General features: G+C 55.2%; 1 protein-coding gene across 1 annotated transcript; it reads right to left on the bottom strand.

Moving 5' to 3' along the window:
* Nucleotides 1-533: 533 nt before the first annotated feature.
* On the bottom strand, nt 534-16,319 carry DISP2 (dispatched RND transporter family member 2). The gene is made up of 8 exons (XM_028507727.2): nt 16,172-16,319; nt 10,701-11,030; nt 10,402-10,431; nt 10,132-10,255; nt 9,733-9,848; nt 9,410-9,537; nt 8,950-9,047; nt 534-7,637 (listed from the first exon to the last, which is right to left on the bottom strand). The coding sequence occupies exons 1-8, from the start codon at nt 16,282-16,284 to the stop codon at nt 4,377-4,379; spliced, it is 4,200 nt and encodes a 1,399-aa protein (XP_028363528.1). The 5' UTR covers nt 16,285-16,319; the 3' UTR covers nt 534-4,376.

The following is a 16,319-nucleotide window of genomic DNA, read 5'->3' as shown; positions in this document are numbered from 1 at the left end:
TCTGTGTCCACGTGCCTTTTAGAAAGTCTTCATGTTCCCGTGGAAATGCAAGCCCTGTTTGAAGGCCGCTGGTGCAGTGTGTGAAGCCATAGATGGAACAATTACTGTGTCCTTTGTTGTAATGGAGGGGATGGGGAGAGAAGCGGGCAGGGGCAGAGATGGGTAAGTTGGGGACTTGGAGGCTTGAAGGTGAGTGCATTTCCAGTTTTCTTTATGAAGAATGGGCTGTCCGTGGACAGTGGGGTTGTGGAAGGTGGAGGTGGGTATCAGATACCTGAGGAAGGTAGAGAAAGTATGAAATGGTCCTTACAAAAAATGGACACTAGTAATTAGAATGGAAACTAGCGAGGCAGGGACTAGCTGAGGGTTCAGTTGGAGGTTGGTGGTCATGAATTCAGACCTACATCACTCTGCCCAACTGTGTGATTTTCTTTAGCAACACTAAAGCTTCTGTTCGATGTTTGCGAAGTTGACCAGATGCTGATCTTTCCCCTCTATTGAGAGACACTGTGAATAATCACACAGAGGCATGGTAATAATTATAAGTTTATCAAGGTCCTTCCAGGGCTCCTCAGCACAGGGCGACTTTGGACTGCTAGTCATTCACACGGCACAGAACGGCTTCTTTCTGTTTCTCATCTTCCCAGTTAATTGTGTTACAGTTTCTTCCCTTAAGCATAAACACCTCCAGACCTTGAGTTACCGTCGCCCCTGGGAACAAGGGTGAGGGTAGAAAGGGTGAGGAATGTCTGTTTTTGCTGTTACCAAGCAAATAGGATCTTGACGAGTGGCCTGGGATGCCCAGGAGCCTGTAATTGCCCGTGTGTGTTATCAAAGGCTGAGATGAGGCCACCGTGGCAGAAAAGATCAGAAACTCTCTGGACAGTGAGTGAAGGTCGTACAACAAATCAATGTATTATCCTCCTTCCTGACACCCCTCAGCTGTCTCCCTGCCCTGTTGTGCACTGGGAGAATGAAATGAGTTGGAGGGGGCTGAGGAAGTTTGGCTTCTAAATCTCATAGGAGAATTAGAAGCTGTCTCTTTCAGAATCAGGCTCAGGCTGGGATATTGACTAGATGTCATGGTATGGAATACGCCGTGTGCCAGTAAAATCTAACATTTGGCCAGTCACATCAATCCGTGTCCACCACCACCATCATCAAAGTGCCACAGCCATGGAAGGATGGGCTTTCCCGTTGTCACAAATGTTACCAAGTTACATTTTAAAAACACAGCCCACATACTCTGAGCGTGAGTTCAAGCATCTGTGGCACCAATAGGAGAGATACTCTCAAGTCCCAAATGACATAGTTCTATTGTAAAGCATCTCAGTGCTAGCTAAGAAACCATTTCTTGGATTTTCCGGAGCAAACATGAATGTTTCGACTGGTTTCCCTGCCTCATGGCATGCTTCTAAACCTCTCCCCACAGGTGTCCAGGGCCACACACTCACTGTGACCACCCACAACGATAATGAAGAGAATAGATCTGCTAAAGTCAAAGGAAATTGAAAGTGCTAAGTCCTGCCTTCCAAAATTGGAGCTGGAGAGGTGGGCTGGGTTACTCTCTGAAGCGGGGCAACTGCTGTCACTGTGGGCCATTCTCGTTGCAAGGTGAGGTGTTTGATTGCCACTGGTTTTCCAGTCCTTGGGGCCTGGAGCGGTAAGGGCAAATCCAGTCAGCACCTTGACGGCTCTGGCGCATCTGCCCTCCTACAGGGTTTTACAGCCATGGCCTGCAAGACTGAGACCCGGGAGTCCCTGATGGCGTCCCCAGGCGTGCCCAACCCCCTGTGACCCTCCGCCCCATGCTCTAACTTTTCAGCGGTTGTGCTCAGGCAAGGTTTTTGAAGCTCCAGTCCCAGACACCAATGTTTTCCTTTGTAAGACACGAAGAAGGGTGTGGAGGAGCAGGTCCTTTGGGTCCAGGTCCCTGCTGCCCTCCCACAACCTGGGGCAAAAGGGCCTCGGTGAGCTGTTGAGAAGCAACTCAGATGCTGGACTCTCTTTTGAGTCAAGGCCAGACTTCTGCTCATGCTTGAGAGGAAGAGCTCACCTGTCCTCCCTCTAGAGGGCGGACTGTCCCAGGTGAGACCAGGGCTCTCACCGCCTGGCTGTGTGCTAACAGAGGACCCAGTCCTCGGTGCAGAGAAGGCAGGACCCTGATGAGCAGCCCTAGACCAGGGAGGCTGAATTCCACTTGGACAGGGAAAGAGATCCAGGTGACATCTTAGTCACTGCCTCCTTTCCTAGGAGTTGAATGGGTTTGATTTATTTGTGTCGCAGAGTAAAGGGTCCTGTCATTCTGCCCACGGTCTTCTGTGTCTTTCACAACTCCAGTGTCTCATTGGGGTTTCTGTCCCTGGGCAACTTGGTACGGGAGGCGAGTCTCAACAATACAGAAAAAAAAAACAAAACAAAACAGATCACTCCTTGATTTGTCTCTGGCTCTGCCATAGACTCTTCCTAGAAAACTCCCTTCTCCTTTGTGATACTCATCTGTCAAATGGCCTGAATCAGGTTCCACACCAAACTCGGCGGAGCCTTCAGGAGCTGGAGGGCTCCCGGGCTCCCGGAGAAGTGTGGTGGAAGGGGAGGTGAGCCGGCTCTGTTTGCTCCCACCTGGCACCCCCTGGAGTGGCTGCTCTGTGTCTGTTTTATATACTGTGTTCCCACACAAGAGTTCTTTGGAGAAGGGGTCCTGAGGCTACAGAGTTTGAAAACTTCTGGATGGATGATCATTGAAGTTCCTTCTAGTCTGAGATACTTAGACTTCTGAAGCCCAGCTCAAGCAAATCTTCCAGAAAGCTCTCCTGGTTACCCAGTCTTGGGTACTGGTGCTCCAGCGATACTGATGGTGACAGGCATATGTCCCTCAGAGACCCACTGATGCCTGCATGGGCGTGTGAACTGTTTTCCCCATTAGAGAATGAGCTCCTTGAGGGAAGCTACTGTTTCGTCCTGTGCCTCTGCCTCCTTGGAGTGCCGTGTGCGGAGTGGGTGTTCAGCAAGCTCACTGATGCTCTGAGTGTCATGAGCTCTTACATGTGATAAAGCCTTCCAGAGAGACTCGTTGCTTTAGGGGGGAGGAACCACCCTTTGGTCTGCTGGTGGCCACCAGAGAGACCTGTCCTTAGGAAGCTGGGGACCCTACCTGGCGAATAGCTTCAGATCCACGTAGTCCCAGCAAGGACAGCCCTGAGGTCTTGCCTTAAAGGAACTCTGCTCCACATCTACTGCCCTCAGTGTTTCTCCTGGCAGGGGCTTTCCACACACTGGGGCCATGGAAGAGGCTTGTCACTGACTCTGGACCTGGAGATCAGGTGAGCCAGGCCAGTAGGCATCTCAGCTGGCTGATGGGGAGGAACTCCAGGCTTGTTCAGGGTGTAGCTCTCTGGAGATGCAGGCCTTTTAAAAGGAGGCGGGAGGGGAGCTTACTCAGAGACATCTGAGAAGGCGGGTCATGGGAGGGTGCTAGAGGCAAAAGATAAGGACAGCCACAGACCAACGTCCTTGGGGCAGGTGACCACCAGGAGGAGAGTGTGAGCTGTAGAGGTAGAGTGAGTGTGGAAACCTGCTCTGCCATTTATTAGCTCTGTGACTTCAGGCAAATCACTTTGTTTAGTTTCAATGTCTTTACCTGTAAACTGGGGGCAGAAGGACCTGGCCAACTGCAGGCTACGCTATAGTGAAGTGAGATTCCAAGGAGACAACAGGAACAGAAGTGTTCTGTAAACTGAAAGAGGCAGGGATGGAAAGGACTCTGTTAACAGTGGAGACCACCCTTCCCTGCCACAGCAGCTTCCTATGAGGGACCAGCCTGCAGTATCATAGGGCTGCTCCGCGGCTGAGCAGGTGGCCTCTTCCTGCTCCTCCCACTCCTCCCATCTCTGGCCTTGATGAACTTCCGGTCAGACTGGGAGATGTGAGGAGGGCAGGGCAGTTCAGGATACAGCCCCCCCCCCCCGCCCCCCACCCAATTCTGGCACAATGAAGCTCCTCAAAGAGAAGGAAGTGTCCTGATAAAGAGCCCCTGAAAGGTGGGAGGCCCAGGGGGCTGCTGAGATTCCTCAGGACTCTTCTGCGCTGGGTGGGTCCTGGCTGGCACTGTGGGGGCGCAAGAACTTTCAGTGGGTCACAGAGAGAGCTTGGCATTTCCCGCCAAAGACTTTCCCTACTGAATCCTCCAGATGTGGGGTGTAAGCAGCAGCCCAGGCCAAGGATGGAACATCTGGCAGGGTTTAAAATCCACAGTTGGAGGGTGAGACCTCTCCATGCTGACATGGGGAAACACCATCAGGCTCCAGCCTGATGCTGCCCCTGCCTCGCCATCCCTGACAGGCTCTGTACCCTGGCCCAGCCTCCCTGGGCCTCCCTCAACTACTGTAGCCTGAAGTGTGGGTGCTGGGCCTGCGCAGCCAAACGTCTGGCAGATCTGGCTGGCTGTTGGGCAGAACCACGGGGCTGCCATCCCCTGGCCCCCCACGGCCCTTCCAGGACGAGCTGCTCTGGTGGGAGGCAGGCAGTGATGGGTCGTACACAGTCTCCTTCAGCGCCAGCCACAGGGTGTCCCGCTTCCCGTTCAGCTGGCCCCGCTCGGGTACTGACTGCTCAGTTTCACCTGGGTCCTCTGGAGAGGCACCCGTGGAATCTGGCACACGGGCACTGGGCTCAGAGGTGCTTAGGCAGGTCTCGTCAGAGACGCTGAGCCCCTCCAGGGTGCTGGCTGAAGAGCAGAGGCAGTCAGGTGGCTCTGCAGCCTTGGGCTTGGGGGCATGGGCAGGAGCTTCTGGTGAGGCTTGCACAGGCTCAGCCTTCTGCCCTTGGGAGTCCTGCCTGGCCTGGGGTTTAGGGCTGGGGCCAGCCTGCTTATAAGGGGAGGAGGTCTGCAGGGCTGGGCACTGGCTGAAGACTGCCTTGTGGTCCAGGAACAGCTCCCTTGGGGAGGCAGGGGCTGGTGGGGGACGGGAGCAGCAGGGGCCATCATGCAGCTGTAGATCCTCGGAGAGCACTGAGGGCCGGTGGGACAGTTTGCTGGTGGCTGTGCTGGTGTCAAAGCTGGGGCTCCGGCGCCGTGCCAGGGGCTGTAGCTCATATTGCTCTGAGCAGGACCCGGGCTGCCCTCCTACTGGCCCTGGTCGTGGGCGGCCTGTTTTCTCCCCACGTGGCTCCCCAGTTCCAGCATCCCACGGCAGGTGGGCACAGGGCCAGAGGATCTGACCACAGTTCTTCTCTGGTCCAAAGAAACAGCAGAGAGATTGGAAGAAGAAGCTGGCAAAGCCACAGCTGACGCACTTGACCATCATGAGGACAATGCCCAGCTTGCGATAGAGCAGCACTGTGGCAGGCAGCATGAGCACACCAGCGGCAAACAGGGCCGCGGCCCCCATGGCTGTGGCGCAGCTGGTCTGGCGCAATGAGAAAGCCACGCGGCTCAGGCGGTCCGGGTGTGGGCACAGGTGATAGGAGATGCAGTAGTTGACAGTGAAGTCTACTGAGAGGCCCACAGAGGCAGAGAGAAAGAGTGCCTCGGCAGTGTTGAGCTGCCACTCGAGGAGAACCAGGAGCCCGACGGTGAGCAGCACCGTGCCTGCCACAGCTGCCACGGAGAATAGGCTGAGTGGAACGTTCCAGGTACCCAGCAGCAGTGTGGCAAAGGCCAGCGCCAGAGCCAGGCCCAGCACTACAGCAGGCTCGGTGCTCAGGCTGTGCTGAAGGCTGTACAGCTCCAGCTGGCTGGTGAACCAACCTTGGCGGAGGCCGGGAGGCGCCCTGCGCAGCTCTGCTGCCAGCCAGTGGCTGACCTCAGTGTAGAAGCGGTGGGCCTGGCTGTAGTCTGGACTATACTGGAAGTTGGTCTGGAACTGAAGGACCAGGGCAGTCAGGCCGCCCTGGGTGTCGAAGCGGAGTCCCAGGTCACGGGTGCTCTCTGGGCCTTGCTCCAGAGCCATCATCTTGAGGCAGTGCAGGAAAAGCTGCGGCGCCCAGGGGAAGCCTGAGTGGCCACAGCAGAGGCCAGGCCCCAGGCGGGCACAACTGGGGCTCTCCATCCAGTGCTGGAGGGTCTCCACGAAGCACACTGTGGGCCAGCCCTCAGGCTGGGCACCAAAGAAACTCTGATTCCGAGCTCTGTGGCAGAGTGCCAGCAGCCAGCGCTGGGCCTCAGGACTGCTGGCAGAGAAGGCAGGGTCACTTACCAGTGAGCTGTTGCTGCGAGGGTCCAGGGGGTCCCCAGTGTCCACAGGCAGGATGCCCCACACCAAAGCCACGGGCATGTGGCCCCCCTCGCCCTCAGGTAACCGCTCGAACAAGAACTGCTGACGGTACTCTGCATCGAAGCGCTCGAAGGGATGGCTGGGCCGAAAGACCTGGCCTCGGGGCGGAGGCAGGGTAGGCAGCCTCAGGCGGGGGCTGACGCCAGCGATGTAGGCTCCCCCTGCCGCCAGCGCCGCGAACCAGCAGATCCAGATGTAGCGGAACTTGATGACGCCGCAGGGCAGGAGGCGCTGGAAGAGTAGGCGCGAGGTGCCGGCCGCGGCCCTCCGAAGGCCGCGGAGCCTCCGGTGCAACGCCAGCGCTAGCCGCCGGGGTGCGCTGCCGGCCCATGGGCCTTGCGCACGGGCCGCACAGCCCCGGGCCAGGTAGCGCTCGTGAAGCACGGCAGAGGAGGGCAGCCAGGCCAGCGTGAGCGCCAGGTGCGCCAGCACAGCAGTGCCCATGTAAAGGGCGAAGCAGCGCACGGCCGGAAGGCGGCTCAGGTAGCTGGCGTAGAAGGCCGCGCTGGTGGTAAGGCCAGAGACCAGCACCAGGTAGCCAAAGTGGTGCATGGTGCGGCCCACGCGCTGTGCCATTCCCCCAGAGGGCAGCTGGCTCTTGCTGAGACGCCAGAGGTCGAAGAAGATAAGGGTGTGGTTGATGCAGACGCTGCTGAGCAGGACGAGCGCTGCCAGATTTACGAAGGGGAAATAGGCCATTCGGAAGGCCACTCGGTAAAGGAAGTAGGCCACCAGCAGGGAGCCGAGCACCCCTAGCAGCACCATGAGTGTGAGGAAGAGGGAGCGCAGGTAGAGGGCGGTGCTGAGGAAGATGGCAGCCAGGGCCAGCAAGGGGTACACTGTATCCTGGGCCAGGTAGTGCCTCAGCAGCTCCTGCTTGAGGCCCAGGTCCATGCCGGTGATGGACGTGTAATTGTCAGAGAGCTCCCAGGGGGTGGCTAGGCGGTCCAGGTAGATGCCCATCATGGAGGCACCCTTTGGGGTGGGCAGGAAGAGCAGACTGTACTTGAGAGAGGGCACCTGGTAGTCAGCAGTTTGGGGACTCAGAAAGTCCCTGTCCAGCAGGAAGTGCAGAAGTTGGTACACAGCACTGCTCCGGGAGCACTTGGTGGGCACCTGGGAACAGCGTGGGGGCTTATCCTGCCCTGGTCCCAGACAAGAGGGCACCAGGACACCACGGTGGTAGTAGAGGGCACAGGCCCGAAGCAAGGCCAGTGTGTGGACTGTGTCTGCTTGAGTAGTATCCAGGCAGGAAGAGCGGTTGGAGAGCACAGCCACATAGTTGCCCAGGGACCAGCTGGGGCAGCACTCCTTGGCTGCTGTGCGCTGGCACAGAGCCCCAAAGTGGGAATGGGAGCGGATCTGTAGGGCACAGACAGCAGGAGAGAGTTCAAGGGCAGGAAGTGAGGAGGCCCAGGGTTCCCCAGCCCTGCCCAAGGCCCTCTCACCTCCTTTTGCAGGGCAGAGGCAGAGCGGTATCCTGACAGCCTAGCAGAACTGGCTTGTCTCAGAGCTGCTTTTGGCTCTTGGCCCAGGTGTCAGCAGTTACATCTTGGCTCCATCAAAGGAGCTTCAGAAATGCTGCCAAGGCCCCAGCCTGAGAGGTCCTGCCCTAAGGGCCCTGTGGGTCACACACCCCAACTCTACACTGCCTGAGCCAGAAGTAGGAGTGGAAGTGGCAGCCACAGATGAAACAGGGTCAAAGGTCTAGGAAACTGGAAGCAAATGGTGAGAGAAGTGGAGGCCAAAACATTCCAGGATCAAGGTCACTGCCAAACACTAGCCCCTTCCCTCTGTCTACTAGTCTGTTTAAACCCTCTCAGGCACAGGGCTGTTTCTTTTCAGACCTCCTGCCTCCTCTTCTCTCCCACCTGCTGTTGACATCACGACAACCGGTGTAGTTACAGAGCACCTGTCTGGGAGCCCCAGGCTCTGTTCTGCCACCAACTGGGTGTATGGCTTTGCATCTGAGATCATGGTGACAGTCTTAACATTTATTGAGAGATTACTATTGCCAGTCATTGTGTTATAGTTTTACACATTCCATCTTAATTGTCACAACGTGCCTATGAGGAAAGTACCATTCTTATCCCCATTTTATATGTACAAAGACTGAGGCACTGAGAGGTTAAGAAACGTGCCTGAAGTCACACAGCTTGAGGGAGGGCAGCTGGTAGTCAGTCTGAATTCAGCTAGGGAGTACCAGGGCTGGCCTGGAAACCAGGCATCTGACTCCGGAGCCCATGTTCTTAACCAGTGTCTTTGGTGCTTTGGTTACCCTGTGTGAAGTGAGCATCTGGGGCTACTTTGTGGTGTTCAGCAGACCTTCCTGCAGATGTTACGGTGTGTGGTTGTCTAGTGAGAGCCGGGGGGCCTTGGGCCAGTTCTTGAGTTCCGCAGTTCCTGAGGTTCCTTTTTGGTACCTTTAGGAAATCCCCAGGCTCTGCATGTTGGTCTTCCAACACTTGTGTTTTGGTTCTTGTGAAAACAGTTGACCCTTCTTTCCGTACCCCAACCCAGAGCCTTTCAGCAGCATTGGAATAATTTTCTAAGCAGAGAATGCTCTTGCCCATCCACTCTGGCAGTCATGGCTCAGCAGTGTTTCCCTGGGATCAGGTTCTTGGCGTCCTGGTCCCCCCACACCCAGCCCCTTGTACCTCCCTAGTCAGCTCACCTGGTCCTGTTCCATGCGACACATGGAGTGGATGGCGTGCAGGTTCCACAGGCTGCCCGCGGAGGTGGACATGAACACCAGCTGTGCATAGCTCTTTTCTGCAACACAGCCCCCAGAGTTCAGCCCTTTGGCCCCAGGTCCTGGGCCCACCAAAGGAAAGATTCTTACCCAGAGCCATAAAAGGTTCAGATTCTCAGGAGCTTGTAACCTGTCCCTGGCTGCCTTGTCCTGGGCCCGCATCCCAGCTCCTGTGCCCACCCACACCCAGCTTGACCCTACCTGGCAGATCGCCTGAGACCTGACTCATCTTCCTAGATACAACCCAATTTTCTTGGCTTGAATGTGGCCAGCTGGCTTCCTTCCCTTTCTGTCTGCTTAAATCTGTGCTCCTGGGTCCTTCTGTTCTAGTAATGGGGTGGGGACCACTATTAAAGCCAGGAACTGGCCATGTGAAGCTTACCAGGGGGGCCGCAGAAGAAGCTTTCTTGTCCTCTGTCCTCCAGGGGCTCCACCATCCTCCGGGGCCGGACCATGCCCTCTTGGGCACTGCTCCAGGGTTCGGGGCTCAGAGTGGTGTGCGGGTTTGAGCTGAGGTAGAGAGAAAACCAATGCCAGGCACCATCAAGGGGTGGGGTGCTCAGAGGAGGCCAGACATTACTCCCCAGAGGTCCCCAGCCAGCCCCTCTGACTGATCTAAAAGGAGGTCACTTGATGGCCTGTCCCTAGAGGCCTCATTTCCTCTTCCATTTCCCCCAGTGGTGTGGAAAGACAGGAACCCGTTACCTGTTCAGCTCAAGGTCTGGGGAGAGGGAAAGCAGCTTCCTGGGGCCCGTGAGGGTCTGCAGTGCTCTCCAGACCACTAGCTTGCGCCCAATGTCTGTGTCCCGAGGCTCAAAGCCCTGTAGGGAGGAGGGCCGAGAAGATCAGGCAAGCAGGAGGAGGGGTTTTCCGTCTGGTGCTTCTTGGCTCTGCCCCTTTGTCTCCGGGGAACAGGGAGGGCCAGCTCGCCTGCCTGGATTGTTAGACAGGCATGTCGCCTCTGTACCATCTTCCCAACTCGCTCTGTAGGCTGAGAGCCCAGCACTGCCACCCCACCCCCAGCTGGGCCATGCCAACCTGTTGCTCCAGACGGAGCTGGGGTGGCCAGACCTGGGGGCCCCCTCCCTCCCCTTGGCTCCTCACCAGCAAGGGCTTGGAGAAGTCGGGCAGGTGGCCCCCTAAGAGTCCAGCCAGGGTGCAGAGGAGGATGACAGCTAGACACAGCAGCAGCACTGCCACTGGCCACTCAGCAATCAGCTGGGAATAGCTGGGAAAGAGGAAGACAGCCCACATGAATTGGTGTTGGGGGTGGTAGCAGGGGCCAGGTGAGCTCAGAGCCACCTGGAAGGGGTGGAGGGGCTATACTGGGTGAGGACTGGGTACCCCAGGGGTCAAGAAAAGGCCTAGGCTTACCTCTTAGGCATCTGGAAGGCCTGTTTCTGCCTGTGGAATAGAAGAAAAGATAGCTGCTTGCCAAAGTCCTCTTATAAGGTGGGGGTAGGGGGTACAGGAAAATGGCATTAACCCTTTTAGGCTTTCCCACACCTCAGCTACAATTCTTACTTCCAAGCTCTCTGCCGGAACTGCCTCCTTCATCAGAGGTGGGGGGCATCCTGGGCTGCATGGAGCCTAGAGCCCAGGGGATCGGCCCCACTTTTTAGCCCTGCCCTACCTTTCAGTGGCGGCTGGCAGGCTGCAGGACCCCTCCTTACCTGACGCTGACCACATGGTGTTGCACAGATGGCGGCTTCCAGGCCCCATCGTGCTGTGAGGGGGCTGGGGAAGGGCTGAAGCTGGAGCCATGGGAGCACAGAGCCGCCCGGTCCCCAAGCCCGGGCAGGGAAGTGCCGCCCCGGTATTCCTGTGGTGCCCGGGCATAAGTGAAGAGAGCAGGGGCCGAGGGGCTGGATGGGCCCACAGGCTGGAGGGTAGAAGTCACTGGTGGAGGTCCCGAAGAACTGGAAATGTCCTCGAGGGGGCAGCTGTGGAGGGAGCAGCTTCTTTCTGGGCTTGCCGCAGGGGCCACAGCCTTGCTCTGGGACCTGGGGAGAGAAGACGCAGGGAAGACTGGGTGGGGGTGCACTGGCAGGACTTTTCCATCGCCAGTCCCAGAGGGGAGGCAAGGGGGGTGGGGGCTGTGGATCTGCATCCGCTGCCTACCTCTTGGGGTCCGTTGTCTTACTCACCCATGCACTCCAAGAAAAATTGGCAGCCTGCTACATGCCAGACACTGCGAGGCTACAAATGTGATTTTACATGTATGATCTAATTTACTCTTTACAAAAACCTACAGAGGAAGTACTTTCCTTGTGCGTAGATTTGAAAACCGGGGTTCTGTGGGATACAAAGAGCTGGGCCTTGAACCCAGTTCTGACTTGTGGTCCTGTGTTCTTTCTGCTGCAGTCGTCGGTTCATTCTCTCATTCGATATGTATTGAGCACCTGTTGCATCCTTGTCCCTACAGATAATCGCTGCTCCCCCAGATAATTGCATGGCTCTTACTCTCTCTTGATTCTATTCTCAGTTCAACTATTACCTTCTTAGAGAAACCTTCCGTGACTACCCTCTCTAAATAATCACCTACCAGTTCTCCATCCCCCTTCCTGCTTTATATTTCTTCAGAGCATTTGCCACAACTGGACATTATGTTGTAGAGTGGTCATGTTTATTGCCTGCCTCTCATATGGAATGTGAGCTCTGGGAGAGCAGGGGCCCGGTGCATTTATTCATCTCTCTGTCCTCAGTGCCTTAAACAGTGCCTTACACACAGAAGGTGCCCAGGGAATGTTTGTTGAATGAATACTGAGTGCCAGACAGGCTGCAAATAGTGGTGCTAGGATAAAGAAGGTCCTTGTCCTCTAGGCACTCATAGTAGGTGGGAGATGTGGACAGTCTACCATGTTGAGTGCTGTGAGAGAAGAAGTCCTAGAGGGCTGAAAGAGCCCAGAGGAGGGCCGGACCTTCACCGGGTTGGGGGTAGTTGGAGAAAGTTTGGCAGAGGCCGCTGCTGTCCTTCCACCAATGTTGAGTCATGGAAGGAAGGTTTGTTTTGCAAGGGTATGCATTGTTGGGAGATGGAGTTTGGACCCCCAAGGAACTTGCTAGGGAGGAGTCAGAAATAGATTTCTCTTCCAAAATTACTAATGAAGGCGGGACTCTGTATAGGGACCCAGCCCCACCCTTTGGGTGTGGGGCTAGATGGATCCCACCCCATGATAGGATTGCCAGACTCAGGACAGGAGAACATGGTCACAGAACAGAGTGGGGACCCCCAGGGGTTCTGAGATGGGCAGCCTTGGCATAGCCCTGTCTCTTTCCTCCCATCTCCCTGGCTCACCTGGCTCACCAGAGCTGCATAGCTCCTGCAGGAGGGCCAGGTGCATGCTGAAGCAACCCTGGCTGCCAGTCCCGCCAGCTGCCCTGCTGAAGGGGCTGTGGGCCACAGTCCTGGTGCAAGTGGACATTGTCCCCAGAGGCTGGGCTCTGCCCAGAGACCAAGTAAAGGAACTGGAAAGAATGGGCAAGCTCATCCTCTTCCTCCCAGAAGGCTGGCTGGCACAGCAGTTAGGGGAGCATGGCCTTATACTGAGAACAAAATGTGGGGGGAGAGGTGGAGGTGTGCTCCTGGCTCCATGACCCTATAGCTCTGGGACCTCGGGGAAGATACACAATTCCTGGAGCATTGGCATCCATGTCTGTTGTGTGAGGGTGTGCTGATAATGACCCCTCCCAGGTTTGGTATTAACTGATACAACATATGTGAGGAGTCTGGCACGTGGAAGGTACATTTTCTTTCTTGCCCCTTCTCACACTCAGTGCTGCAGGGAGCATGTAGTCTAAAAAGTACATATGTATTTACAATTTGGCCTCTTTAGGCACCTCAGTTCATAAATCTCTATGTGAGAACTTCTCACACCTTAAAAATCTCACTACATATATAATTATAAATGCTTTCCTTTTTGTTATCCAAAAGCTGCATCAGGATTTGATTCCATGATTTCAATCACTGATACTTATATTTTTTACTAACTCAGAATTTTGAAAAATAGGAATTAGCCCTGGCTGGTGTGGCTCAGTGGATTGAGCTCTCCGGCTTGTGGACCAAAGGGTTGCTGATACTATTCCCGGTCAGGGCACATGCCTGGGTTGTGACTGATTGCTGTATCTCTCACACATGTTTCTCTCCCTCTCTTTCTCCCGCCTTTCCCCTCTCTCTAAAAATAAACAATATTTTTAAAAAAGAAAGAAAAAGGAGAATTAGACCAATGTGTTTTTTTTGTTTTTTGTTTTTTGTTTTAATTTTTAGGGAGGGGGAGAGAGAGAGAGAGGGAGAGAGAGATATCAATGTGCGGTTGCTGGGGGTTATGGCCTGCAACCCAGGAATGTACCCTGGCTGGGAATCGAACCTGGGACACTTTGGTTCCCAGCCCGCGCTCAATCCACTGAGCTACGCCAGCCAGGGCCAATGTTGTTTTAAAGCAAGACCTCAGATTACCCCATAAAGTTAATGATATAGCAACCAGGATCCTAGCAGCTAAAAGGCCTTATGGTCCCATCTCCATGGGCCAAAAGGAAGCTGGATATATGGCTTGGATTTATGTGTATAAGTGTGGGCATCTACTTCTTTAAGATTTTTACTCTGTGGGTGCTTTTTTGAGCACCTAATACATGCTGGGCACTGTGCTTGGTCTGAGTTCAATCCTGAAGGCATGAAGATGACCCATTAGTCTCAGCCTCCCTCTGTAGAGCTGGGCCTGCTTCCCAGAGGTCAGGAGGGTGGGGCAACCAGGGTGTCTAGTCCAACTTTTCATGGCCTTAACACCCTCATTGAGCACTGGACTTGTCCTAGGAGCCAGGCTCCCACTTAGAGTGTCAGTTTCTTTTTCATCAAGAAGGTGCTGGAGGAGCACGCTCCCTTAACCAGCCTACCAAACCTCAAAGTCCAACCCCTTCCTTAGGGGTTGGCTTCTGTTCAAGGGGCATTCCAGGTTCTACCACTTGTTTGCTTCTATTGGGGTCTTCCTGGCCCCACAGTCTTCCTTTTAACCCCTTCTTCCCTCTCCAGAGACCAAGGATTAGTTGTTTCCAAATCTCACCCTTTTTGACTGTGCCCGTCATTATCAAAATGGTAGAATTTGAAAGCCTCCACATTCTGACTGCTGCAGGACTGGGCCTTTGTCTCCACTCTTTCAAGGAGAATAGCCAAACTCTTCTCAGAATAAAAGCTTTCTCTTGCCAGCCCTTGCTGCCCTCTGTACTTAACTCATAGTAATAATATGAGTTAAGCGGTCCAGGCCTTGCCTCCCCAGGGGGCTTTCATTCTCACCCTCTCAGTTCCATGGCTCTCGCTGGGATGATCAACTTCCTGGGCTGCCTGCCTGGACCTGCTGGCCTGTAAGCCAAGTTAGTGATTGAGGCGGGCAGGCAGGGGAATGGAAAGTGGTGACGCAGACCTCCTTAAGAGGCCAGAGTCACAGCAGTCAGGGCCTAGCTGACAGGGCCCCAGACACAGAGCCCCCGTTTGGGAGCCTCACAAGAGACAATGTACATGTGCATTAACCTTGCCCCCAAGCCCACAGACATATAGCCATATGAACATGCATGTGATCCTGAAGAGTGGTCAGGATAGATGGGGAAGCAGCTCATGCTACTAGGAAAATAAAATGATAATTTTAAAGACAAAGAATGAATTATCTCAGTTGGCTCTGTAGTCAATGCGTTAGTTAAGTACCATGTGTGTGCATGTGCACGTCATCATCTTCACTGTGTATCTATCCCCAGAGTTCTCCTGAGCTTGGCAGGAGCATATTTGTTCTTGAATTGAAGTGAGTCCCTTTGCCTGATTAGTATTCAGGGTCTCTGGGGAAGTGGAGAGGGGTCAGCGGTCCCAGGGAGGTTTTGGAGGACAGCAAGTGGTTCCTGTGCCCAGGAATGACCCTCATGGACAGGGAAAGTGAGCAGTCCAGTCAGGGTTGATCCTTGGCAAAATATCCAAGGAACCAAATGACTCTCCAGCACCTTCTAGGGAGGCTTCTGGCCCCAGGTCCCTGCTCTGCCCTGTTACCATCCCTGCCCTGTCTACCTCTGGCTCTTTGGTCAAGCCACACTCCCAGGCTGACCCTGGTCCCGGGAGCATATCAATCCTGTGTCTCATCTCTTTGAAGAGATCTCTGTGCCTTTCCTAAGAAAAGGTGACTAAATCTGTCCAGGCTAAGGTGTTAACAATAGAGGAATGACAATATTTCACTTGTGGAGCCTCCTCTTGCTCTGAAGTACAGAATGTACATTTTAACTGCAGCAGTCTGGAGACCATGTGTCTACCTCTGCTTTTTGCCTCTAAAGAATGCCTCCTATTTCAGTCCAGGCAGCATAGAAAGGCAGTGCCACATTAGGGGAGGGATCCTGGAAGTGGCAGACCATGCAGGGCACAGAAATTGCGCCATATTGCTACCTGGTTGGGCTGTTCCCTCACACATATGGTGGAGAAAGAGAGAGGATAGGCACCAAGATCTGAGCCTTCAGCCGGAAGTATTCCTCCTGTCCTGCCAGCCTGGGGCTCTTTCAGGCTTGGTTCTGACTGTAGCCTGAGCCTCTGAACCTGCCTACCTTAGTGTCTTCAGCGAGCGCGGGTAGCTGCCACATGCAGGGACTCTGGTCCACACGTGCGCAGCTGGCCATGCAGGGCAGAGTGGAGACTGATGGTGATGGACAAAGACAGTCCTTGGCGTGGTCGCTGAGTATCTGCTCTCCCCAGGACACACACCTTGTCAAACATTCCGTCTACGATACACACGCACTCTCCAGCCCACTGACACACTGGAACCCCGCCTGAGGTTGCTGCAGGCTACGGGTTTACAGAGAAGACGTGGGGGGCAGGGCTTAAAGGGAAGGGCTCGGAAGGCTAGAGGGAGGGAACCCCAGACCTTAAGATAGGAACAGTGGGTGGGGCAAGAACTGGGGCGATGAGAGCGATGGGGGGCTGACAGTGGGGTGTAGCAGGGAGAAAGAAAATTGACTTGGCAGAATAAGGGCGTGGCCAGGGGGCCGGGAGCATGGAGGCGCCGGAAGAGGCTGAGAGGGGCTGGGGAATGAATGGGGGCGATGGATGGCGGCTACTGGGAATAACTGGGGCGTGCGTGCTGGGAAGGTCTGTGAGCTGGGTCTGTGGAGTGGTTTGCCCTACCTGTCCGGGGAGCTTCCATCTGGGGCCAAGGGCTCTCCCTTGGGCCGCTGCTCCCCTTCCGGACCTGGGCCAGGAGCCGGACCGCTACCGCTGCTGCAGCTACCTCCGTCCATGCCCGTGGGCGGCGCCGCTGTCCGTGCGCTGGTGC

The sequence above is a fragment of the Phyllostomus discolor genome, chromosome 1, assembly GCF_004126475.2.
Source record: "Phyllostomus discolor isolate MPI-MPIP mPhyDis1 chromosome 1, mPhyDis1.pri.v3, whole genome shotgun sequence".
Lineage (NCBI taxonomy): Eukaryota > Metazoa > Chordata > Mammalia > Chiroptera > Phyllostomidae > Phyllostomus > Phyllostomus discolor.
The sequence above is the reverse complement of the archived record's forward strand: the minus strand, read 5'-3'. Positions and strand labels throughout refer to the sequence as shown.